Genomic DNA, 27,313 nt, shown 5'->3' on the forward strand with positions numbered 1-27,313 from the left:
GCAAGAAGTAACACAGGAGCAGGACAGTGCTATTTTTGGCAACGATATGATCTGAAGTGCACGTCAGCACACAACTTCAAGCCAAATCAGTTCCCTGATCTGGATCACTCCACACTTGCTGTGCAGTACAGGGAGTTAACACTCTAAGAATGAAGAAGGAAGTATATCCCTCAAGAACAAGTAACAAAGAACAGATTAATACTGTAGGCTAGCGTTGCAGAGCACACTGTATCTTGAAATTAGACTTTAATATATGTGACGGATGGCTCAGAACAAGTTTAAGTAGGCAGGCCATTTATTTCTTTTTGACTCTCAGATTTTCAAGTATCTCTTGGCATTTGAAAAGTCAATTTCAATATACATGAAGCTAAAGAAATAATGAGGCATATACATTTACATGGAATCCACAGAAATATATTCTGTATTAGCCTAGATCTTACACAACAATTTTGCCTTCTATGCATGATTATGAAGAAAGTAAAAAAATCATGACTTCTACCAGAAAGCTATACTGCAACAGAAGTTGGGGTAATCAACTACACACAAGACAAAGTCAACACAAAAAGAGGAAGGAAGGAAAGTATAAATCCAAGACAGTGGTACACCCTCTCTACCCTACAATACTGAAGCAGAGTAGTATATTTAGTGTATTAGTAACTACTAACTACATCAATATTTATTGGGATGACATGATTAGACTGAGATACTTTAATCTTTTTCATTCCTCTTGCTCCTGACCAATATAAAGAATTTTGTCTGGAAAAATACAAGGAAAGTCTTGAAGTATTTGGGTTCCTGGCTATTGTATTTCTGTGGCTCAATTTCAGTATTCTTTTCTGAAGGAAACACTGAATATGAACATCCTTCTTTTCATATTTCAAATGTGTTATAGGCCAATTCTGTACACATGAAAGATGAATGGACCGAGCTGTTGATTTGATTTTTACTCTTTTCTTCTAAAACATCTGACTTCTTTCAAGGAACAGTAGCACCTATTTAACAGGTGTATTCCATTTTTAACAAGTAACTTCATGGCTAAGCATTATAAACAAAACACTGCAAGTATTAAACATAATATTATGCAAATACATGGATTTACTAATTAAAGGTTTTCCAAATGATTTCTAACTTAATTTGAATATGTAAATGTGGGGCCACAGATCAGCACCAATTTCTTCTTTATAAAATGACAAATCAGCACTGACTTCTTATTTATAAAATAAGAGTATTTTTAAGTTGAAAACTTAAAACTAGATGTAGAACAAGGTCACTTAGACCTCAGGCTGATCAGTATGTTGTTTCTCATGGCATTCTTCACTGATCAAGAAACCAGGTTACACAACCTGCCGTGGCAGAGCAGGATATTTATTGTTCTCTATCTGCATGAAGTCCTCGCCTTGCTACTAGCAGGGCTGCCTTCCTTTTTTTTTTTCTCCTCCTCTCTCTTTCTCTCTCTCTCTCCTCTCCCCCCTCAACATTTCTAAGTATAGTGACAACCTCACCAGGGTTTACTAGTAGCAGCGCAAGCTCAGTGAAAACCTGGGAAATCTAACTGGAAACACGAGAGAGCGCTTTATTTGGCAGTGCTAAAAAAACCTGGGGACAAATGGCTAAGCGGCGGTGGAAGTGCAGGCTGCACAATCAATAGGCAGAGAGCTGGATAGAGGCTCCCTTTGCTGCTGGATCGACAATCGACAGCTGAGAGACTATTTTTTGCAATGGTTGACTAAATATGGTCAGGGAAGAGAGAGGCACAAGAGAGCCTGTTTGCCTGGGAGTGCATGTTTCAAATGCTTAGCTGCCTATAAAGCCGTAACAGTTTTGCTCGTGCCCTCTAAGTGGGAAATACGGTTAGTGCCTTCTGTAGTGTGCATGCAGGAGCCCTGACCTCGCTAGCAGACTTGACCTCTGAAGATGGAAAGTAGCTTCAACACAGACCTGCCTACAGTTAAGCCTGGAAACATAACCTCAAGCAAGAAACGATGCAGTGCAATATCTAAGGAACTAGAAGAAACCAATATTTGCCGGGGGAGGGGGGAGACGATCGCTTTTTTTCCGTGTGCCTTTTTTTTTTTTGGAAGCAACTCCAACTTTTGGGGGCTTGGTTTTGTTGTTTTGTTTTTTTTTTTTGTTGGGTTTTCATTTTTCTTTTTGCCTGTGATTATTTTCATCTGGCAGTGGGCTAAGTTCACCTTCCTTTGGAGTCTTAACTCTCAGTCCAGCAGACATAAGGTATAATTTCTATACAACACCATCCATATTTCAGCATTCCAAGAAAGGCAGCAGGTGCCAATTAGGCACCCACCTTCATGCCTCTGTTGTTGGTTTTTTTTTTCTTTTAAGTTTTATCTATTCAAGGTGGTGAGGTATTGTATGCACCGACATTCACCCCCCCCTTGCTTCCCCCTCCCATGTAATGAAGAGCTGATTCAGCGAATAGAATGAGAGAGCACTCAGGATGAGATGGCTGCTGCTGATGTGTCTCTAGGTCATTACCTCTCTTCCAACTGCAAATGCTGCATGATACTAAGCTTACAGGTAATAGAACATCAGGAGACCTGCATTATTCTGCACGTTTAAGGGATGCCTATGACTTTCTGCATGTATATCTTATTTACTAGAATGTATTTTTTATTGTTATATTAATCCCTCTACTCTGGGAACAGCTTAATTTTGAGTGTGTTAAAGTATCAAGCATTTGTAGTGTAAAGAGCAGGTTGAAAGAAAACAACATTAGTCCAAATTTCATAGCAAAAAACCCAACTTGCTTGGTAGGCAGAATTCTTTTAAAGGAAGATAAACTCAAAAATTGCATTGCCATGAAGTGGTTGCTCATTTCAGGGAAATTCAGTCTTATCTTCCTAAGCAAAACTAAAAAAAAAAAATAAAAAAAATGACCAACTTAGAAAATCTAATACACAATGTGGTACTGCAGTGCTGAGTTCTCAAGTAGGTCTAAGCAAAATTTTCAAGGTGCTTTATCTCAGATGTACATGAAAACAGCCTACTTAAAAACTAGAATGTGACTGCTGTGATTCTAATGCTGCATTGCTGTTTCTCCTTGTAGTACTGTGCTAGCTACTGCTACACTCTGATTTGCTCTTTATCAGCTGCACTAGGGTTTTGTCATGAGCTGCAGAAATTCTTACTTCCTCTGCTCTCAGCTTGCCTTACGACAATTACATATACTAATTGTTAAGCTTATTTCAAATTTACCTTCTAACGCTGTAAACACAAAGCTTACTTTTTACTGTAACCCAAATCAACTTCTGAAATACAAATTAAGGAACCACAAGCTGCATCTAAGAGCCCTTAGAAGTCAAACCCATACTGCACATCAAATAATTTAACTACCATTCCAAACTAAGACACACAGAATCTTATGAAACAGGGTTAAGCTAGGGGTTTGTTTCTTTGAGGGTTTGTGGTGGGTTTTTGTGTTTGTTTTTTTTTTTAGTTATCGTAACTATTTCAAGTGTGGACAAAATTTTGACTGAAGCAGGTGAGTGCCAATTTTAAAAAGCGAGAAAAGCTGTTTGCAGAAGTATTGAATAATTATTAGCTTTCTATGTAACCTTCAGCCTAAAAACCAAAATCCTGTCACAGCAGTTAGAGGTTGTTTTCTTAATTCAATGTCATCATCTTTATGATAAGCAGGATCACTGGTGGCATGTGCTGTTTTCTATTTTAAATCACTCTGAGCTACAGCAGAAATAAGTATAAACCTGAGAAGAGTTTGCAGAATACTGGATAGGATGCAAAAAGCTTGGAAATGGGACTGGAGAGGGTAGGAAAATAAAGTTTATAACTGACAGATTAGACAAGTCTGTACTTCCCTTCAGGACACTAGAAGCAAACCATACCCCAGCATGGAAATCTGCTAGAAGACCTGGGAGGAAGCTCAAGTTTTCACAGTGGAATACAACTATGAATCCCAAGAAAACATGTTGCAGAGCTACCAGCAATTCAACTCTCCACTCAGACTTGGTCACTCAGAATGAACAGCAAGAGGCTGCAAAAATCTGGAAAAGCACTTCTCATGTCCATGCCATCCCTGAACAATGAACTCAAACTGGCTTTAAGCCACTGTGCAGGTAAATTGCATTGTAAAGTTCAGTCAGAATACTAAGTTTATTTTCTAACAAAAGCTAGTCATAATATTGTTCTACCAAAGAATTGCCAGGCTGGGTTTTACCTAATGACAGCCAACAGAAAGCAGCAAAATACTTCTCAGGTTCATCTGACAGGTAGTCGAGCAACTCTGTGTGTACCTGCTCAGAGTACATACTTCTTTATGTACCCATATGAACATACAATGCTATGGAATGTAAAGAAGTATGTATTTTTGGCAGGCACGGAACGACCAGTAAGAGGAAACTAAACAGCTGTTGGAAGAAACAGGTTTCCCTCTTGTTTGAATGACATTCATGTGACAAATTAGCTTGCTAAGGGTCAGCTGCTATTGCCAAAATAACTCATACTTGTTAGTAACAAATCACAAAACATCAAATTAAGTGACTATAAAAGTGGGTAGGAAGAATTGTTAACAGCTGATAAGCAGAACATTACTTGTAAATAAAGAATTCAAAAACAAGGCTGGAAATGAACCCTTGAAATGCACTGATTAAGACTGCAGCATAGCTGCAAAATTTATTATTACTAGTACCCCTCATTTAATAGATCCTAAACTAATCTTAAAAGCCTGATTATCAAAATATATCTCATTAAAACACAAGCCATTGTTCTATTAATCATAGCCAGTTTTACATACTTAAGATGGTAGTAGTTAAATTTACATATACTATAGAATATTTAATTTACAGGTGGCAACTAACGCAAGTAGAAACAGCTAAGAAAATAAGACTGTGATTTAAAGAAAAGGATAGCCAAAATAATTGAGTAGGGTAACTTCTGCAATTTAATATGAGACTTAACTTAGAATTTTCTCCAAATCAGCACTTACTATGCTCACTGAGCTCTTCACTACAAAGTGCAGCGTCAGGTTTATGCACAGAAAGTGACAATACAGAGATTTCTAGGCCCCAGTTGCTAGTCAGCAGATTAAAGCTATTGACAGATTCCTAAATGAAAACACAAATGACAACTACTACCTAAAAGGTAAGTTACGTTAAAAACTATTTCCAAATAAGCTAAATTTATTTTCAATCCAAATTTAAGAAACTTGGCCATGAAAATATGACTTTGTAGCATCCAGAATATTGTAAGAACTAAATGAGAAATAGTCCTGCAACAGTTTCAAGTTCTAGAAGTGGTAGTAATTAAAATATACCAGCATGTATCATCCCTAAATAAAGACACTCAATATCAAATTCAGGAACAAGGAAAAGTAAGAGGAAAGACCCCCTGGCTCGTCAATCCAACTATTCCTATTCATGACAGCAGCCTTCTAAAAGCAGTTATTAAATAGGATATGTCCAGGATAAGTGGGCACATTTGGCCCAGATTAAAAGATTCTAACTGTACCCCTGTGCTTACTAAAATATGTGAGAGGAAAAAAAAAAACACACAACAGGAAAAATAAGAAAAGGCAAGGCATGACTTTCAGATGCAGAGTCTTATTTTTAAATACTCTCAGAAAACTGATACTATACATAGCCTGCTATTTTTATTACCTGAAACTACAGAATAACATATATACAAGAATAAACATTATCTTATCAGAACCATTTTAAGTAAAATAGTATTTGTTTTAAGGCTATTTCTCTTATGAGCAGATATTTTGGCATGAGGAGTACAGTGTCTTAACATGTAAATTAAAACCTGGTTGACAGTGGAAAACAAATCAAATTGTAGGTAGTAGCTTTTCTAAATGGAACAATGCTACTGAGCTTGATCACGCTCACAGAAGCAATTTTGCATTAGCAACAGCTTTACAGAGGGGTTGATTGCTACATGCTTATTCCTTTTCCTGAAGGGCTGCTGTCCTCATGACTAACTGATCTGGCTTCCCCTATATAATAAGACCAACTTTTAACAGTTTAAAATTATTTTGAAAGGGTTTTGGTAACAATTCATTATGTTGTGTTCTTTCTTGTCTTCTTTGTATAAGATTGCAATGCTATTCCGAAACAAAATGACAGTTCAGTGTGATACAAAAGTTAAAATTATATGTTGACATTGCTTCCTGCTAGTTCACGTTAGCATATCTCTAAGAATACATATCCAGTCACTCTAAAATGTCACATCCATCACTTAGATCAGCTGTTCAATTTTAACCGAGCACACGTTGAACTTTGGGCATCTGCTGACACAGTTGTAACTCAAACATTTCAACTGTGTGACTGACAGGGATAACAGATGCTGACATTATCAAATGCTACACGGCTTTTTTTTCCATGGCTGTTTTTTGTCCCGATATGGCCAGTACATGAAACTGTATTGCCATCCAAAAGCGCACTTGAGCAGCTGTATCTGTAAAACAGTTCCTGTATAACTGGTAAAAATAGAAACCAATTTTAAAGCCATCTTAATGCTTAAGTCCAAGTGACACACCTGCTATGTTTCTATTAGGATACATGGCGTTGGGAATATATTTACATAAATTTCACCAGCATCAGACTATGCAACAAACAGATGCAGACTATACTTGACATACTAGTGAATGGCTTGAACTAAGGTTGCCCCCTACTTCCCACTGCAGTTAAAGCTCAAAAAGAATTCAGCATACAACAAAAAAAGCTATGTGAGCATGCACAAATGTATTAAGGACCTTAACTTAGAAGAAATCAGATGCAACCCCAGATAATTCATTAAAAGACTTATTTTTCTGGCATTAAACACGTTTACATATAAAATCAGGGTTAAAAAAAAATCTATCCTGCTATTTTATACAATCATTCCTACAGTGTTAATACTAAGCAGAGATACAGAATTGAAAACACTTAACATTTATACTTAGTTATACTAGTATACATTTATACTAGTATACTTGTGCTAACCAACTACAACATGAAAGCAGCTGCAAAAGGGAACCTGGCAGCAAATGAATGGGGAGGGAGGACTGGGGGGGATCCAAAACCTTCTTCCCCAGTAAAGTTTAACATAAAGAGGGAAAGGAGCTCTATGTGAGTAGAAATTCTAATACTACTGTGTCTGGTTGCTACTCTAGAATTTCATTTTTGCAGACAAAAAAAACCAGTTATAACTATAATTTGATTTGAGATTCATCCACAGATCCTCAAGGAAATAATTGAGGAAGGAACAAACCTGGATACTGTACAGGCCATTCTAGTATACAGCTTTTCATTCTGTTGCCTCCAAATTAGTGACAGAATTTGTGTTGACTAGAAACAAGGTGTGTAACACAGAAGCAAGCCACACATTCATTGTGAATTGTTCATGTACTTAAAAATATGTTACTGCATTATAACCTTCCTGCACTCCAATGCTTTGCTAAAGCTGGTAAAATGGAACCAAATCACCTCTTCAATGGATTTGGTCCCCTTCAACCAGCTGTAGCTATGCATTGATCACTACAAGATTTCTCGTATTTTAAAAACAGACACTTAAGTCTGCTCAGTGATTATGCAGTCCTCTCTGCAGCCGAGTTCAGTTATTCTAGGCAGCTTGAAGATGGGAGGTAACAGGGAGTGCAGCACATTCTGTATTCCAAAATTTCAAGGTTGTGTTTGTATATAAACAGCTACTGGTGGTTTAATATTCTGTCCATATTCAGTGAAAACTGATTCTTACAACATCCATAAAGAAGATAGGTCAACAGTGAAATAAACACATTTTCCAATGAGTTATTGTCTCTTGCATTTTTCCTCACATCTGTTGCCTTTTGTAGCAAACCTAACAAAAACCACTGATCAAAAGAACAGTACTGATAATGTAAGGCAGGTCTATCCCTCTTCCCCACCTCCTTCCTCCCTCTTTTAATTGTACAAGGGAGGAAACTCCACAGGGAAGGAACTGTATTTGCCACCTTGTACACGGTGGGCATATAATTTACCATTTAAAGATAATATATGTGTCACTGACCTCAACAGCTACAGGTTAATCTGAGATCTAGTTATAGGTCTGCTCATGGAGATTATAGTCTTTCTCTAAACCAATCTGAACAAAAGTATTCTTTTAAAGCATTTTCTGACTTAATACTTTAATAAGAGGTTTTAGGAACATGCTTTTTTTGCACTTAGCTTGAACTAAACTTCAACCTACACTTACTGTCAGAACTGCAAATACGAAAGCAAAAATCACTTTTACTGGTTTACAAAATTGTAAAACTCTTCAATTACCTCACAACTTGTCTCTTTGTGGACCTCCATGACAACACAGCACATAAACCCCTGAGACACTCATTAACACTTAGAGGTGAGAAACCCCACCTCTCAAATCCTTAGTTAAAAATTCCACTGCCAACCACTTCAAACCATCTGCTAATTCAAAAGCAAGGAGACATCTACTAAATAAGACAACCATGAGGAAAAATTACAATTCTATTTTAAACCACAATCTCCTACTTCCTAGTTTATGAACGTAAAGATGACGCATTTCTTGGTATTGGACAGCAATACATGAAAACTGCACCTTATCCTGAGATTTTAATTTTTTGATTTAAAGTACAGCAGAACTTACTGCTCTGAAGAATTAATCGTACACATGTGCGAAGTCAGGTCAGCTCTAAAAGCAGCCTCTATTTAAGATGCTAGCTGCAGTGTGAATAAAGCTCTCTTCACGAGATACAATGCAAATCTAAAACTAACTGGGGCAACGGATATAAAATACGCCTACACTTCACAGTCATGTCTTCAGCTCAAAACTCTGAAGTCACAGGTATGCAAAGAGATCAAACATAACCAAGTGTTGATGCCATGGCAAAAATAACCAATCTGTACAGTACTTTCAAATTTTACTCTCATTTTTTTCTGTCTGAAAAATCTCATTAATACTGAAGAGGCAAAGTCTGCCAAGCTTTGAGGTTCACAGTACTTTGAAAGAAGTCCAAAATAAATGCACTGTTAGTATGGCTGACTCAAAAAATCATGAACAAAAAGCCACGTATTAAATAAAATTTTAACTTCCCCACACTTCATTCAAAATTTATTTTTTGTTCTACTTTCCATGCATAAGTTTAAACCTATCTATAGCATAAACTGAAAAACATCCATCCTACATTTCAACATCATACCTTAACATGAAAAACAGAAGTTCTGTTTCTGTGCCAACCGACAAGGCATGAAGAAAAGCAAATTATTAAAAGGAGAAATATTCCACTACTATAGGATGCTTTCCAAAACACACTATACCTTGACTTCTGGAAAACACTGCTAAAATGTCATGGAAGATTAAGTGCAGAGAAAAATCTAAGCTATTTGACATAAATTGCTAACTTTCTTATAATATTTATCTAGTATTCACATGTTTAAAATAGAATATTTATTTTAATATGAAAAATGAAAAACTTTCAAATGTTTTTCTCAGCACAGTTTGTGAGAGTTTTTTTCTTGGAGATCTACCTTTCTACTGTAGTAAAGGTCAGAACTCAAGCAAGCAGCAGAACAGGTTTTGCACCAAAAATGAAGTGAGTTCCAAATACCTATTTGGTATTAACTGAAAATCGATAGAAATCTAGTGCACTTTGCGGTATCTAAACATTTAACACATGCATTTATTTTATTATCATTAACAAGGAAGATGGATGCGGACTTCATCAATACTTGCAGAATAGTAAATATTTTAATTTTTTAAGTAGTTATAAAGACATGCATATACACTTATATATGTTAACATAAGTTTTTAACTTTTATAAAATGCATTATAAAATAACATCTATGAAATAATATATTTATACATTTGACCTTAAGGGGAATTCAGTGCACTGTATTCCACACAAGGCATCACAACCTGAAGCCACAAAAACTCCAGCTTAGGTGGAAGAGGAAGTCTTAGATTAGGATTAAGTAAGGTTTCAAGCAGAACATATTATGTACTGCTCGTGACCCATACCAGCTACAAGCTAAAGTTCGGGGTTATTTTTAACAGTGTTTTAAATAGCTTGTGCTTAGTGCATTTAACAGATTAAGTAATATCCATTGTTCTATACAAGATTAGAAAAAGCAAAGTGGCAAACATTGTACCTTTGGTTTCATTCAGAAATATGGCAGTAGTAGAACTACAGAATTAACAATGAAATAAATTATAGTAATGATCTGGGTGGGGAGGGAATAAAAGTTTTTCAAAATAGATTTCTTTTGGTTTCATTTTCATTACTTTCCTCCCAGGCAAGTGTGAAAAATATCTGATGTTGTAAACAAATGAAACTACTACTACTTCTGTAATGGAGACAACATTCTCTCTTTTTACATGCTTCAGAAGTGCTCTGATATAACTGCATCCAAAAAAGTATATATCTAAACTTTAGATATCTAACTGCTTTAGAGAAAAGTGAAACCCCATATACGGAGGGAACCTACACAGGGTTCCAATTACCAATATTGGAAATATTTTCCTTTGCTTCCAATAAAAACTTTTGTAAAGGAGAGAGGATTCTGGGAAAAACTCCACTATGCTTCACGTTCTACCAACCAGTTGACTGGTTTACAAAATTGTACAGTCAAACTGATCCAGTCTGAATGACAATTTGGATCTCTCCAAAAAAAAAGTCTGCCGCTCCTAAAACACCAGCCCACAGAAATGCATAGGAAAATGGTACTCATGGGTAATGCTGATATACAAATACGGAGAGTTCATATGAAGTTATAAAGTCACACTTGAAAGAATCGTATTCTGAATGCCAAAAATAAGTTCCCTTCACTAGGTCCTTGACATGTTCTCCTACAGACCTTTTATGAACACTGTAGAAAACGGTAAACACATTTATTGCTTCTATCAACACTTTCAACTACTACTTTGACTTTGTGAAGTATGATTCCATTCCATATCCATATATACTTAAGTTTACTGTTTAACTATCAGTCTTGACAGCTATATTCTAACAGACTAGCCCAGATTTTATTCCCATGTATTAGTGTATAGCCTTCTGTGCCCAACTTCACTCAACTGAAAAGTAGAATTTTGTAAAGTTATGCAAGTAAACACATACATTTCTTATTTTGTGTAAGCTATACTGAATTCTCCACCACCATATGATAAACTATTATTGAACTCTCGATAGAATGACAGCTCTGAAGAACACCATTTATCCACAATAAGCAACTAGCAATACATTAAATTTTCCATTAAGTTCTATCCATGCCACATAGCTTAAAAAGCTATCCTAACTGCAGATTCAATGCAGGTATATTAGTGTGCAGCTAGCATAAACCGAATTATGCCTTAAAACTAACTTTTTTCATATGAGCTGCTGTATAAAAGCTGAAATAAGAAATGCCTTCTATTCACACTTCTAAGAAAACAAAATTAAATGTTTCTTATACTAAAAAATATAACTTAACAATCCTAAGATCACTTTATAACTACATGTTATCTTGAATAATTATTCAAAGTAAGTATTCCTTAAAAACTCAAACCCCTTTTCCAATTCTAGCATTCAAGAAGGGAAACATTTTTTACAAATCCTGTGTTAAGATCTCATCTTCAGATCTTACTTAATAACCTACTTATCAGAATGTTAACATTTACAGCTACCACAAGAAATTCCCAATTTGGAGTTACCTAAATACAGAATTAAACTGAACTAGTCAATTCTAATAATGGCTTCCCAAGTATCAGAAAAAATACATATCTAAACAGCTTCAAAATTTAACAAATATAATTACATGCAAGTTTAAGGATCTTTTGAAAGAATACCCCAATTCTACCCTCCCATGCACTTGTTTTCCCTTACAAATGATAAAATGATCTTTAAAAACATATCTTTACCTAGGGTTTCCTCTTAGTGCAGCGTGGTGAAGAGCATTAAACCCATTGTTGTTGGTGATAGTAACATCTGCTCCAGCTTCCAACAATACCGCAAGGATGTCATCACGCTTCTTACTTATAGCGTCATGAAGTGGAGTGTCGCCTTCAGAATCCTAAAACCAGAAACAGTTTACATCAGTTTTTGCATGCATCCACACTGAAGAAAAAAGATACTTAAATATCACTAGGAAAACTGTCTACACAAACACAAAACAGCTCTTCAGACCTAAAAGTGTAGCTATTGCAGGGTTCAGAGCAAACTTAGTCTAATTTTGCTAGTGTTTCAGTGTGTAATCCTACTCACGGTTCCAGCATTCTATGATTATACTACTACCAGAACTCACTCAGAGCTCAAGTATGCCTTGCATCTTATAGTACTGAAGACACTGGTGCAAACATCAACTTCTTTGTGCTTCATATCTAGATGGAGTTGATGCCCACGGTACCATTTATGAGTTACAGCACAGCAACAAAAGCTAACACACCAGAGAAGAAACTAGTCTGGTAGAAAGAGGCTGGGAATTTTGAGTAATGAACACCGAGCCAGCAATTAACTGTATAAGAGACAACACCAAAAAATACAGTGCGAAATAAAAGCATAAGCAAATCAAAATAAAGTCCAAGTAATAAACTGAGGCACATCTGTTGTTTTATCTGAAGCAAATAATTTTCTATGAAGCAAAGGCTAGTGTCATAAGCAATCTTACTTGTTATGGCTAATACCATATTACACAAGGTACATGAAAATATTTCAGTGCATAATTGAATAGGCAATGAATTTGTATTTTTAGCTTGACATTTTATTTTTCAAATAAAGGAAAAATGCTTCTTACTCCTAAAAGGATTTTGTACATTACTTATTCAAGGACCCAAATGGTTGGACTGAAAAGGAATGCTCTAGACTAACAGTGAGAAAACACATCCATTTAAGCTTATTTGCTGCTATATAGGCAAACTCTCTAGATTTATGCTTCCAGTAAAATTTTAACACCATATAAGTCAGGAAGTCTTTTGTCACCGACACTGACTCAACTGCAAACTGAATAGCACAGAAACTGAACATTTTAGCAATATGCTAATATGAAAACAGCTTTTACAGGGAGAATGAAAAACTGCCAGAATATGGAAGCACTCAAACCTGTGTGAACCAGTTTGCCAAAACTAAATTACATAACTTTTATTTGGTTTAACTGATCCTATTTCCTGAATTTACTGTTTACAGGCTAACGTGTGTTCCTGTTTACACAGTGAATTGGCTTGAGTAGTAGACTGCTGGCCAGCAAAATTCCAGTCATGCCTCAGTCCAACTCCCTTGTACTCTCATCCACCAAATCAATCACCTACTCACATCTGCACATCAAAGTTCCTCAGTACACACACTGGATCTGGAACTTAATTTTCAATGACAATTGTATTTTCCAGATGGAATTCCACAGTAACAGTCTACTGAATTTTTCAATTAAAAATGACTTCTGTAATTTCAAGTCAGGCACATCCACTTTGGCTACTCGTACATCATCACATGATACATAGTCACCCTTCATTGGGCCCAACACATGAGACTCGTTGTATCTACTGTCCAACAAATACTAAATAGGGTTTGAATGGACACTAGCTGACTAACAACTCAATCTCAGCAAGACCAAGACAGTACCTAGAAAGCCAGGTGGAAGCAGATAAAAAATCCAACTGCTATATTTACTAATGTCAAGCAAATTTGCTCATGTTTTTTATTTGGATATACAGCTTAAAAAAAATAAATAAAAATCACTGATTATTGACATGGCAAAGCAAGGAGGTAAATATGTTATTACTGTGTATCTTGATTTACCCAGATGATACAGATTTTTCCTTCTGTTGCAAACCTCTTCAAACTTAATCATTCTGATTTTAGTAATGCACTGCATGTGGCTGCACTCTGCTCATGCAGAATGTGGATGCCTGCTTATGTGATGGCAGGCTTCTACTCCACCTTCTCAATAGGACATTGCACTCAGATATTACAGCTTCTGCCACATTCATTACAGATGAAATTCCCTGTGAATTACTGTGCTTGAGGCCCTATGCATGAGGGCTTTTTAGATAAAAGGCTGAACATGTAAAAGAGAATCTAGCTAAATAGTTAATATTAATGATAGGTCAATTGTGGGAGAAAAAAAAAGAAAAAAGATTTCTTTTATTCATATCAAGTATGAACAGCCAAAAAATTTAAAGCTGTAGCTTGCAGAAGGAGCAAATAGATGTGAATTCAATAGAGGAAGAATTAATCTGGAGAGAAAGTTAACAGTTATAGCTAACTACAGTCTAAAAATACCAATTACCATCAACCAGCTAGAATATATCAGGTGCCTATGTAGCTGTCAAGAAAAAAAAAAAAAAACAGATTTAACAGCATTTTTATTACAGCTGATCACATGTTGGGATGGAGTTTTGGACAGATTAACTTCGCAAGGTCCATTCCTTTCAATCCCATTTTCCAGAATTCTCCCTGTCACCTACGCACAGCAAATCATAAAATTCTACAGCTAAAAAGTTAATCTACATTAATATTTGCTTTACCTGGAGACTAGGATGGCAGCCAAAGTCCAGTAAAGTCTTCACAACTTGCAGATGACCTTTGTTGACTGCAATATGAAGCGGGGTCTGCCTGCGTTTGTTGCGAGCATTCAAATCTGCACTGCCTCGGTGCAAAACCTCTATCACAGCACCCTCATCACCAAAGGCTGCATGATGGACAGCCCTGTCTCCATCTTTGTCCTAAAGCAGAAACATTAATTTTACTCAGTATATTCCACATCTCCTTTGCATTTAAACAAGAAGACTAATTATGTGTCTTAAGACTTACATTTAGATATAAATCTAAATATTAAAAGCACTGTATTTCTATACATGCCAATAAAATAATATTGGCAGTAATGTCAACATAATAACTGATACCCATTAACGTCTGCAAACTAGAAGGCTTGACATTTTTACTATGCAGTATCCACACCAGGCTTTTTGAGCTCTGTCAGTAACACTCTTTCCTGACTAAACAGAGGCCACTTGTACACTACATTAAACTGTCAGACACATAAGCACAGAGAAGAATATACAGGCATCCCCAGGAAATGGCATCATGAATGTATATACTCTGCAGCACGGACTGTAAGTGTAAATATATGGAACTTAGCTATAAAGCAGGAAAAGTAAGGATTTTTATCCACTGCTTCCACACCACAGACCACAACAGTGAAGTAAACTAAAGTTTTGCTCTCTGCTAATGGAATGACTCTGCTGGGTCTTAGTATCACTGATTTATAAACAGCTGACATTTTTTAAAGTATGAAACACATAATCATTAATCTAATATTATATATGATTAATAGGATAGCGATTAACACAGTTACATAATTAAGTAGGAATACCACCTTCTCTTAACTCGAAGTTACACGAAAAGGCTTGAAAACTCAAATAAGATCCCTGAAATTTTTTTAATACTAATGTTATACTTCTGAAGCCTGAGCATACATCAACAAACATGAAAAATCGTTAACAATTCTACTGCTAGCAGATTATTAGATGTTTTATATTGAAGCTATTTAAGCAGCGCTTCTAGTTCCTTCTCTTAATGCTTCTAACCCTTCTTTATGCCAGAGGAGAAAGCATCAGTCCACCACTTTATTAACATGGCATCTTTGATCCCATAGTACAGACAAAAAGCATCTTAGTCTTGTTTATAACAGTATATGCTATGTACTGCAGCAAAATCATTACTTCTAAAACAAAGCTACATTACAGATATAAGACCACAGCAAACACACACTGTAAAGATGGCTTATGTTTGATGCAATTTTGCAGAAAACCTTTACAAAGTAATGGCACATCTGTCAATATGAAAATAATTTTATTTCCAAGAATTTGAAACTGAATTGTTTCATTAATGTTTAAACATACTATAACTTAAGTATATCAAATACAATAGAACACTAAATGCCCAAGTATGCAGTTATTTTTCTATTCTGCAAACAATGACTGGGTTCACTGTTAACTTCTAAGCATCCTGTTAGGCTTTAACTTACATTCTTAATACAAGAAATTTGACAGATCTTTCTTGTGCTTCACAGAACAAGCACAGGCTGCAATATCAGTGCATTCTGTGTAAGTGAAGACAAAATCAAAAATGCAAATAGCACAGTATACTGATTGTCTCACAAACAATAGCTCTAAAACACCTCAACAAAAAAAAATCCTTTCATTTTCAGAAAAGTTAAAAAAAAACAACCCAAAACAGAACACAACCTGAAAAAATGGAAGCAGACTTGGCAATTCCTACCCAAAGATACTGTTGTTACTTTTTACTCAAACTTGCTTTAGTTAAGAATGGAAAACTTTCTCTTAATTGAAAAGTGTACAAACCAAGAATGGCAAGTAACTGAAGTTGGAGATACAGCATCTGACATCTTTCTCTCTGAATGCACAGGCAGTGTGCTAGCCTATTGCATTTCACTGTTGAAAAAAAGGCAAGAAGGGTGCTCACCTACTACAGTCACATACTAGCTTACATAGCTCTTTTATATTAGCATTATATATATTTCACTTAGAGGTGCTAAAGAATTAAATATTGACCCTGTGTAATACTGTTAACAGAAGGCTCATTTGAGAACATAACCACAGTACGAAAAGTAGTTTTTCACTCACTCTGACTTAAGGGAACTGCAATAGAATTGTTATTTCTGTATGTAGCAAAGTTTAAAACTTAACACCACACAAACTGTATTTTGAAAAATTTAGGTTACCTCTGCTTCTACATCCACATTCTGTTTCAGAAGCAACTTCAAAATGTCAACATGGCCATTTTGACTAGCAGCTTGCATAGCTGTGTGTCCAGCACATTGGCCATTCACCTGGAAGCATATCAATATCTTGAGGTAAGTTGCAAGATACACACACCTATGAGACACTTTGGAAGTATACATGCAAGTGTATTAGAAAACTTAAAGGGCAACTGCATACATATGAAAGTATCAAACAATTTTTAGACAGCTGCCTTTCTAGCACATATACATGATCTCCTACATCTTCTCTATTTCTATAGCATTAGCTACATTGAAGGAACGGACAAAGAAATTGATTTATTTCAAACATTAAGACCTTAACAATAGTTGGATTAGAAACTTTGTCTTTGGGCTACTGTAAAGGCAAGATTTTGAGAACAAGTCTCAGGATGATACTAGTCCTCTGGTCAACAGTAGTCACTTTAATTTTCTAATTTATGGCAACAACAGGAGTCAGCCTGAGTTTTGCATAATCTTGAGCTACAAATCAATCCTCAGAACTGAAGGGAGTTTAGTCTCTTATCTGCAAGAATTACTGCTGCTCTAGTGAGAAAACATCTGATTGTGATTTTCCCTGAACCTGTAATTCTTAAGCATTTTCTTTTTGACTTGTCAGTACTAGGTGACTAGACAAGTTGGTAAAAGAAATCTGACAGAACAGATTAGTTGATATACCTTGTGAGTTAAAAACAAAACAAATCCCACCACAACAGCCAAAAAATCCCCCCAAAGCTACCCTTTTCCCCTTCCAAACCCCTGGAAACAAAAGAAGTTGAAGACCCTTCACTAATTGCGAGTGTTTGGTTGCCCGCTCCAACTCTGGCAGGCAGAGGTTGGAAGGTATTTTAATTAATAGCAGACAATAGAACACAAAATCTGTCGAAAAAGGGTGTAAAACACTACTTTCACGCACTCCCAAGACACTTCACAGGACAATAATTGGGAGAAGAGGCACTGGAAACAGCTGTAGTACTTCTATACAGATACACTACTGGCTGACAGCTTCACTTCCTGTAGTATTACAGGTCCCCAGAACAGGTCCTCCCAAAACACAACACTCACGTCTACATCTGGTCTCTTCAGCAAGTCTTCCACTTTAGCAACATCTCCATTGGCAGCAGCTTTAACCAATTCTTCATTGAGATCACCAGATTCTTGGGTTTCAAATAATTTCTTCAATAACTGGGACAATCTCTCTGTAATTATTAAACAAAAAAATAACAATTCTAATCACAAAGTAACAGAAAAATAATGGCTAAACCTGTCATGTGTCTAAAGGCATGTACATACTAATACATAAACCACCACAAAATGGCAGCTGTAAGTTATTATTCAGCTCTAAGTGCTGCATTCCAATACCCTTTAGACAGCAAAAACTGTCACGCTAGACACTTTGAAGTTGACTGAAGCACAAATAGCTTGTCTACCACAAAATAGATAAGGGTGGGGACCAGGTAAAAAAACTTGTATTTACATATTGATATGAGGCTTTTTAGTCTTCTACGGTATATCCTGCCCTCTAATTTGAAGCACTACGTCATATTACTCTTTTGGCTAGTTTTATGGTCACTATGACTTTGTCTTTATTGCAGAAAACTCCATATATATGCCTCCCTAAGAAAAAGTCTAGAAAACTATGTAGAAAGGTTTCTTGGCATTAAAGCAAATATGTGAAAAGGAAAAAAACAACTAGGTATGTTGAGGAAAAGCATTCTAAAATTTAAAAGAGGAAAAGCATTCTAATTTAATTGACCTGTGAAACAGCCAACAAAATATAAAGCACATTACATAGTCTTTCTGCCTTGCTATTAGATGAATGAGAGCAGGTTAAACAGAATTAAAGTGTGGTTACATAAACACAAACAAAAAAGTCCCACTGCAATTAGTCAAAGGATGTCTGACTAAATTTTAAGACAAAAATTTAAAGGAAATATTATTATCCTGAGTAACTGCTTGCAACAGATCCCTTGCTTATGCTTGCTATCCCACGCTACCTATTAAACAAAGGGTCTGCTTGCTACAGCCAGCAACACTCTCCTCATGCCTTAGTCTCTATTCTGGTCTCATGAAGCCAATCACTTCAATTTTAAAGCTCTTGGAGACCTCCAAAGACATATCTGCACTGTGGCTAAACAGAAACCCAGCTTCAGTTTGGAATGTTTGCATCTTAGCACAGTAACAACCACCATCTCCATAGCAACTGCAAGCTTTTTCTTTTATCTTTCTCAAAGCCATAACATCAATTAGCCGAACTCCAAGTTCGAGTATTATTAACCTTGCATACAAACTATATGCTGACACTTAACTATTTTTTAACAAAAATACTTGATTATTCTTCAAACTTACCACCAGATGCATTACTTATAGCAGATCCTGCTGATGCCACCTTTGAGACAGCTGCTGGATTGTAAGTCCAAGATGTCCCACAGACCTCTACCTTTAAGTCACTGTCTGAATAAATCTGCTGAACACGACCAACTTTACCTAAAGTCTGCATGACAGAAAACATCAAATGCAAATAATATTAAAAATATTTAGAAATCTGAATGTTTTATAATAAGTGACAAGTTTTATGAAGTCACTAATACCTTTAGCTAAGTTTCATCAAGCAAAGCAGATTACTGCATCTGACCAAGCATGTAGTAACCACCATGTTTGATAAAATACACCTTCTCTAACTTAGAGAAAAATCAACTTGACTTTTATAACTTTCAGGTATTATTAAAAATCATAATTAGAAATATTATACAAGTTCTACCATTTCACGAGTCAAAACATACAACTACTTACCGGAAGCATTGCTTCAGCCCACTCCCCATGACCTCTTTGAAGAAGCTTGATTCGCTCTAAATCATAGCATACTTGAACAAGATCACCCACTTGAAACTGAGAGGTGCCTCCTTCTGCGCCCTGAGCAGCATCTCCACTTCGGACAACATTGGCTTTGGTGAGAACAGCTGGATTAAACGTCCACCTAGACGATGAATCATTTAAAATACATTTGAAACAAACAAAGTTAAATATGTGTTTAAAAACCATCTGTTGGACAAGATTCTGCTTTTATGCTTTCAAACTTTCTAGAACTGGATACTATGGCACAGTTGTCATTAACTATTTTTGTCCAGAAAATTGTTTGTGGCTCATTAATTGAATATTTCCAGGGTAATCTTCAGAGATCTACAGTTGTAAAAGCAACACAGAAACATCCTGCCGAAGGGGAAGCAAACAAACAGCAATGTAATAGTCCTGAAAGCAGCTACACAATTTGTTTATTTTTTCCAGGGAGAGAAGGAGATAACTCTGATTGAAAGGGTAAAGATCCAAGTTGCCTCACAAAGAATTGGACTGTCAGGAAACAACACGGCATTTTGCCTTCTCCCACCTAGGTCAGAAGCTGCAACATTTAGTTATAAAAATACTCTTTAATTAAATGGTCTAGATACACTTCAATTTTTAACCAAGCTACCCTAATTTGTACTATAAATTTTACTGGTTTAGAGGAATTTAGCTGGTTTTATGCCAAGTCATATTCTAATATATAGCATACAGTGATGTCTCCTTTATGTGCCATTTGGTTTGGGGTTGACTTTCATTCAGTTATCTGATCTAGTTGAGAAGCACCAGATAACCTCCATGAAGGACAAAGTCAGGGAGGAAGCCACAAGGCAGAGCAGCTCCTCTCACTGGCTCTGCAGTTATGACATTCAGAAGCAAAGCCACTTTCAGCTTGTGTTAGCTGAGAAAACGGCTTTAGTTTGCATTACTTTGCAAAATTTTCACTACGTGAGAGAGGCAACAAGCTTCTTTTTCCTACTAAAGGTAAGTCCTCCTTACACAGGAATATAAAAATTCTCAAGGAAGTCTTAACAGACACAAAAGGAGAACAGAATGTTTCTGGCCTCAAGTGATCACTCATAAGTGCTGGAGGCAAAGAAAGTTTGCGAGAATCAGTGATGAAGGCTATATAACAAACCTGTTGCCACTTGGATATTGTACTACAATGTCATGATCCTCATCAATGCCACAAACTGTTCCAGTTGTCGTTAAAGTTTCAAACATGCCATCAGTCCATCCTCCATGGCCATGCTGCAAGGACTGTACAATTTCCAAGTCCAGGTCAATGTTTACAAGGTCACCTATTTGCAACCCACCAGGGTTTCTGTTACCATTTTGCTCACCTGAAACAGAGTAAGTAGAAAACGTTTACAAGACCACATGAACTTTTCATGCAATTAAAAGAACAGAAGTTAATTTCTGAGACTCAATGTCTGCAACTGTAGCAGCCAACACGTAAAAGGAAGCGAACAGGTAAAAAAATAACTCTGAACCTCTGGCTGTGGAAATATGCCTTTCTTGTCAAATTTTCAAGGCAAACAGCAGTGACACTGGCAGATGCTAAATGCTCGTGACAGGCTCCGCTTTGGGCTCTTACTTGTATGGTAGTAATCACATAGCATTAGACATCTAGATACACAAAAGCTCTGATAACTTTGAGAGCATCACATACAAAGTGCCATCTATCGGCCACTCAGAGGCTGAAAGATAAGCAGAAGGCCCACAGAAAGTGGTTTTGAATTGGTCCAATCCTTGAATTTGGAAAAAGCACTGGCAAAAGAACACCTCCAAAATTACCAACAATGACTAAGAACAATCCCTACCCCCCCCCACCCAATTTGCAATTAAAATACTCTTGGACAATGCCTGCATTCAAAAGATGTGCCATAGCAAAAAGTCATTAGTTGGAGAGAAACTGCATACACTGACATACTAAACTGTGTTAACTGATGAGAGAACACACCTGTGGACTTCCTCACTGCCATAAACACAGGATGGTATCTGATGCCATCCACAGAACAGTGAAGAGTATGACAACTTCTGAAATCACATAGCTTCAGTTCAATGGCAGCATTGGTGGCAAATGACAGGGAGAGCAGAGTTCTGTCAGTAATACTGCCGTCTCTAAGTAGGAGAGGGGTGGGGTGTTTCATAAAATGGTTTGGGTTGGAAGGCACCTTAAAGGTCTTCCAGTTCCAACCCCTTACCATGGTCAGGGACACCTTCCACTAGAACAGGTTGCTCCAAGCCACATCTAACCCAGCCTTGAACACTGCCAGGGATGGCACAGCCACAGCTTCTCTGGGCAATCTATGCCAGCACCTCACCAACCTCCCAGTAAAGAATTTGTTTTCCTATTCCAAGCAAAACATAATAATGAAAAAGAGCCCTTGCAACGTAATAATGAGGAAGTACAAATAGCCTGACACAGAGGAAAAAAACCCCAACAACATTATTCGGAAGGCAACTAATTCCAGAGCCTGAAAGTTATACCAGATGTTGGCAGCACTAGTTGCAGTGCTAAAAATCTCCAGGTTGCAGAATGGCAAAAAAAGAGAATCTGATACTACTGAAAAAAGAAACTGCTGAGAAATAAAACATGGCCATGAATACATAAATACTCATGTTCATTAGACTTTGACTTCTATGACCACCCAATGACTTCTTCCTGTTCTGGTCTTTGTTTAGAGGACCTGTAGACGGAACGGTGTTTTCAGTTTGCACCCTTGACCTTCACAGTAACACAGACAGAACATGCAAACAGCCACTTCTGCAGAGGACAATGTCAGAGATTAATTATTCAGAAAAGCTGTTGATATGGAACTAACTAGATATAAAACTTAGACAGCAAACATCCCAGACACAGCTTTGATGAGACATGGAAGTCTAAGAAAGTAAGAGATATAAACCGGCAGAGAACTACAGAAGATCCCACTACATCCTATTCTGTATTAGTAAGGCTCCTGTTGGACTATTATTTGCACTCTACTTCAAATATCACAAAGCTTCAAAAATAACCTTCTAGGTTATTAATGCAAGCATACATTTAAATTCACAGCATGAACATATCTCTGAACTACGTTCAGAAGGCTAATAAAAGGGACAGATGTTCAAACAAAGAGTAAGACTGAGAAGATGGTGAGTAACGTGGCAAGAATGATGAACTGAGCTCATCATCATCCATTAAGAGCAACTTAACTAGTGGAAGGGGAAGAATTTAACAAAGAATAGTCTCCTGCTACCTTTACTGATTAATATTCATGCATTCAAATATGGTACCACCCTAAAAGAAAGCTACGTGCAGAAAACACAGACCTGTATTTTTAAAGCAAGAACCAAAACAAATAAAGTACCTCTGAATACCCGAGAGTCTTCTAAGAATGCACAGCTGTGCCTCTCCAGAAATATGGTGAAAACGTAACAAAATATATTACTCCCTTGCCATCCACTTGGCACCGATACCAAATACTTTTAGAAAAGCATTACTATTTATCATTAATGCAGAGAAATGCTATCATTTACGTTTCACTAGTAAGTGACATTCACATGTCACTTTCAGGTGACATTTAAAAAAGAAAGAAATCCAGACTAAATATAATTAACACACAGCAAGATAAGTTGGCTTTATCTTCCACTCACCTAACACAGGACAATGGTCCCTGTAGAAAGAGCCTCCTTTTGCATCTTGGACACATTTCAGGTCAGACTACGGAGAGAGATTGAGACAACTTTAGTCCTCACTGAATCAGTCTCCAGATTAACATAAGTCAATGAAATTAGAATTTAAACGTACTCAATTAAGAAAAGCTTAAAATTATGTGTACAAAAAACTATGTCCCGTGAATTCATTAGTGATGCATATAATCTCAAATACTTTCCAATCTATCAGCTTTAATACTCTCAAGATTTTAATAACCTTTACCAATATAAAAGGCTAGAAAGGATGAGACATTTTTAACTCAAAGGCAGGTATTAAAACAACACAACGCTCCTTCGTATTGTGCTATGAAGTTCTAAAATGTCTGAGAACTCAAGCAAGGAATCAAAAAAGCAATAACAAAAAAATCCCCACAAACAACTATCTGCAGTCAGCACCCGAGGCCACAGCCTTTCCTGTACTTATTTAATGCCTGCCAGTGCTGCCCCTTCTTCCCAACCCTTTTTGACAGATACATATTTAACTTGGAGAAGAAAACCTGGCACCCAGATTCTACAAAAGGAAGAATTTCCAAATAAGAATACACAAACCATAAGGATATTACATTTAAAAAAAGCTCAAACAATATGCTGAGCTAAACATGATCTCTTTAAAGACAAGGGTTCTAAAGCTCACCCTTTCACTTTATCAGAGAAACAGATATTTCAAGTGTGATAACCAACTACTCAAAAAGTCAGCAGAGTTACTATAATTCTCTTTTCCTCTTTTTTTTTCCTGTGTAATCCTTAAAGCCAAATGGCTGCCATCTGCTATTGCTCCTTATGGAACAATTCTCACTAAACTAAGGGCATTTCATGTGTACAATGACTTGGGAAGGAGATGGGAAACCGTTTGCAAAATGTGTCAGAGTAGTCTATGGGATGGGGGAGGAAACGGAGGACAGGTGGTGGTTATGATATGATCAACCAGAACCAAACAAATACTTTAACAATCATTTTTCCCCACACCCAAGACTTATCATCAGACTGTGTTCCTGCAAAAGGATTAAAATTAAAACTCTCGAGTGCTACAAATCATCAAGGCACTGCTGAACACAATTATGACCTCAGTGACCTCTAACTGCCAAGCAGCCAGAAACAATACAAAACTCGGTGTTCATCCTGATCTACACCCTCATCTACACAGAATGTACCCCCACCGTCTGAAAAAGTGATGAAAACAGTCAGACGACAATAACGAGATTTAGCTGCCCTTCAAACCCTGAGCCATGAGAGAAAGTCTGCTCAGTTCAGCAGCAGCAGCAGGCCTGCAACAAAATGCTGCCACCCGGTGGGCAGGTGCCGGCTTTAACTCGGCCAACACAAAGGGGCTGCGCTGATCGTCCCAGATGGCAACCTCATTCATTCCTCCAAACCAACAGAGATTTAATGTGGCCGGGAGCACTTGGTCTTACCCGCTGAATACAAACTCTTCGTGTCATGCAACAACCAGCTGTCTGTGCAGGAGTCAAAAACGGGTATACAGGCAAGAACCATTTTCACATTCTTCAAAGCATTAAGCTAGAGCATGGGAGGGTCCTAAATGAGTCTCCCAGCCCAGCAAAACGGGGGTAAAAAAAACCAAACACCTGCACTACAGCAAGTGCTAATGTACAAAGCAGGCTGTTGGCTAAAAGCTAGCAGAAGAAATAAAATACTAACTAAAAAGGCTAATTACTATCTTGCAGCAGATATTATTAGGAAACATGTTAAAATGCCTTAAATTGTACAGGGGGGGAACCCCACAAACAATACCAAAAAGAACCCCCCCAAAAAAACACAAAACCAAAACACCAAAAAACAACCAAGAAAACCCCAAACAACCAACAAACAGAAACCAACAAACCTGCACTCCCTTCTTACCCTGCCTGTACTGTGCCCTGCAGAGTTTATTTCTGGAGCATGATGATATACGTCATTGTAGAACTAAGTGGTAGCTTGATGTTCAACCTCAGGTTCACATCTGCCTTTCCTTCACTTACATAATGCAGTGAATGTTAGATTGCTAAGGAGTAAAACAAGAGTCTGATCTGGAGTGCCACAGAAAAGCAGTGCAACATGCTTACTGAGGACAGAAAACACACAGAAGGACGAAGCACTGACACAGATAAAGCAGTATAAACCTGTATATACAGCAGAGTTCTTTCAGCAACCCTGCAAACAGCGCTACTAAGTAACATCAACATGACAAAGGCCTGCAGATGTCTTAAAGAAACATAACCAAACACTGGGGGTTTAAGATAGGAAACTGTATTTAGCTGTTCTTCAGTACCAGGAAAGCTGGGTAAGCAACTGTAATTCTACTTCTGGCACTCCGCTACTCTGTTTAATCAGAAAACAAGTTTTCTTTTTGCCCAAGCAGTTTAAGCTAAATATTGGGTGGTGGTAAGCTACTGGTCATCCTCCCCTGAGGACTGTGCGGCAGGAGTGAGATGCAACACAAACATACCTATTGCTGCCAGCTTTCCTGCTCACTCGGCAGCCTCTGCTGTACCATGCTTTAGAGAAACCCACCAGGATTTTTACAAGGTATATTTGTTTCCATGAGTCTTCTAAATGGATTGAAACAGCAGACTGTTTGGAGACGAGACATACAAGTGCAAAAGGGAATGTAAAGAAGCACAAAAGACGTTAAAAGTGCGAGTTTTAAACTCAAGGTGACACTGTGTGGAAAAAGAACTGTTAGGCTGGGTGTAAATACACGGTGGAAACAAACGTGCAAAGTGAAAGCAAAACATACAGTAAGTTGATGGAAAAATCATTCAATGAATCCTGAACAGGATTCTTTCAAGAAACAGAAAAACAAGTTGTGGATTTTGAGGAATCTGTGCATAGTTAGAGAAGAGATTGAAGCCCCCAGTTAAGGAGGGAATCACTATAATGAAAACTCAAGGAACAGCATGAGCATAAAACATCACACAGCAGGACCTTCAGACCAGTACTAACAGCTGATGCACATGAGCAGTGGGTAATAATGCATTCTGCCCACGTGGAGAACTTTGTTCTTCTAGCATCTACCTTCTGACTTGCTTGGAAAACTCTGCATTCCAGCTGTATGTGACTGGATTACATAAAGATCATAATCTGCTCAGTCAAATGAGAAATGTAACAGTTTGCTCTGACTTGCCATCCAACTACACCATTAGAAATCAGCAAAAATTTCATTACCATAAAAACTTCAGAGAAGAAAACAAAGTATATTACAGCAATGTCAGCAGTGTTGGCAGATGATGTACAAGTGCTATCATCCCTGACCTCGAAGAGGAAAACAGTGCTGAAGGAGCAGCTGCCTACTATGTTATTCAAATCAATATGGAATGCCATTCATTAAAACCAGGGAGCCTACATGCTTGGTAAGAAAACTAGGTGTTCTGCTGAGAAAAGAAGAATGTTTGATCCAGACACACTGAAACAGCATCTGACACTAGCAGCAAATACCAGGACAGAAATTAATACAGATCTTAGATATACCGGCAGGAACTGTGCCACAGCTGCAGGTGTTTGAGGTAGCAACAAATACACACTTTAAAGGTCATTTTAAGTCTTTCAAACTCTCAACAGCTTTTGGCAAGGAAATAAGCCTAGTGCATGCTGCTTTCTCACCTGGCTAAGACAACAAGAACTGGATAAATTTGTAAGCTTAGCTAAAAAGTTTATAAGAAATGCTGTATTTCAAATTTAGTGAACTCAAACCACTTTCAATTTCAAGAAATTGAGAAAAGTGAAAGCAATAAAAGGAGAAAGTAGAAGATGGTGTAGAAAGTGACTGAAATGACAGAGAGGTGTGAGGTATAAAAACTAAGCAACAGCCTCCCACGGAAGAAATCAGACCTCAGGCAAATCCTGAGTGAACTACTTATAATCTTATGGTCTACTGATGATAGTTACTTATAAAGCTTTTCCATGTGTAACTTTTTTTTAAGGAGGACCATTGTGAAGTCTTCCTTGTGGGTTAATACTGTAAATAACAACATTGGAAAGGATCACTAAGTATGTTTCTGGTTAACAGAAATATGCTTCTAAGCAACTCGGTTATAGAGAGATGAAAAACTTGGCTTGGTTGCAACTATAGGAGAAAC

The 27,313-nt window shown here is 37.1% G+C and overlaps 1 protein-coding gene and 1 long non-coding RNA gene across 4 annotated transcripts in view; one reads left to right on the plus strand and one right to left on the minus strand.

Annotated features, from left to right (window-relative positions):
• The window catches only part of MIB1 (MIB E3 ubiquitin protein ligase 1), a 66,182-nt gene that overhangs the window by 18,771 nt on the left and 20,098 nt on the right, over positions 1–27,313 (minus strand). For all 3 annotated transcript variants that reach the window (XM_061448670.1, XM_061448669.1, XM_061448668.1), the window contains exons 5-12: positions 23,178–23,244; positions 20,677–20,881; positions 19,494–19,677; positions 19,050–19,194; positions 17,766–17,899; positions 16,665–16,772; positions 14,446–14,643; positions 11,848–11,999 (exon numbers count right to left, since the gene is read on the minus strand). In XM_061448670.1, the coding sequence (XP_061304654.1) occupies positions 11,848–11,999; positions 14,446–14,643; positions 16,665–16,772; positions 17,766–17,899; positions 19,050–19,194; positions 19,494–19,677; positions 20,677–20,881; positions 23,178–23,244 (1,193 nt within the window). The remainder of the gene's footprint in view (positions 1–11,847; positions 12,000–14,445; positions 14,644–16,664; positions 16,773–17,765; positions 17,900–19,049; positions 19,195–19,493; positions 19,678–20,676; positions 20,882–23,177; positions 23,245–27,313) is intronic.
• On the plus strand, positions 2,190–3,974 carry LOC133266928 (uncharacterized). Its single transcript, XR_009742579.1, has 3 exons — positions 2,190–2,232; positions 2,344–2,538; positions 3,843–3,974. It is a non-coding gene; the product is annotated as an uncharacterized LOC133266928 (long non-coding RNA).

Source organism: Pezoporus flaviventris, unplaced genomic scaffold (genome assembly GCF_033815535.1).
Source record: "Pezoporus flaviventris isolate CSIRO_AGI_PZ_B2104156 unplaced genomic scaffold, CSIRO_AGI_Pfla_v1 ptg000007l, whole genome shotgun sequence".
In the NCBI taxonomy this organism is placed as follows: Eukaryota; Metazoa; Chordata; class Aves; order Psittaciformes; family Psittacidae; genus Pezoporus; species Pezoporus flaviventris.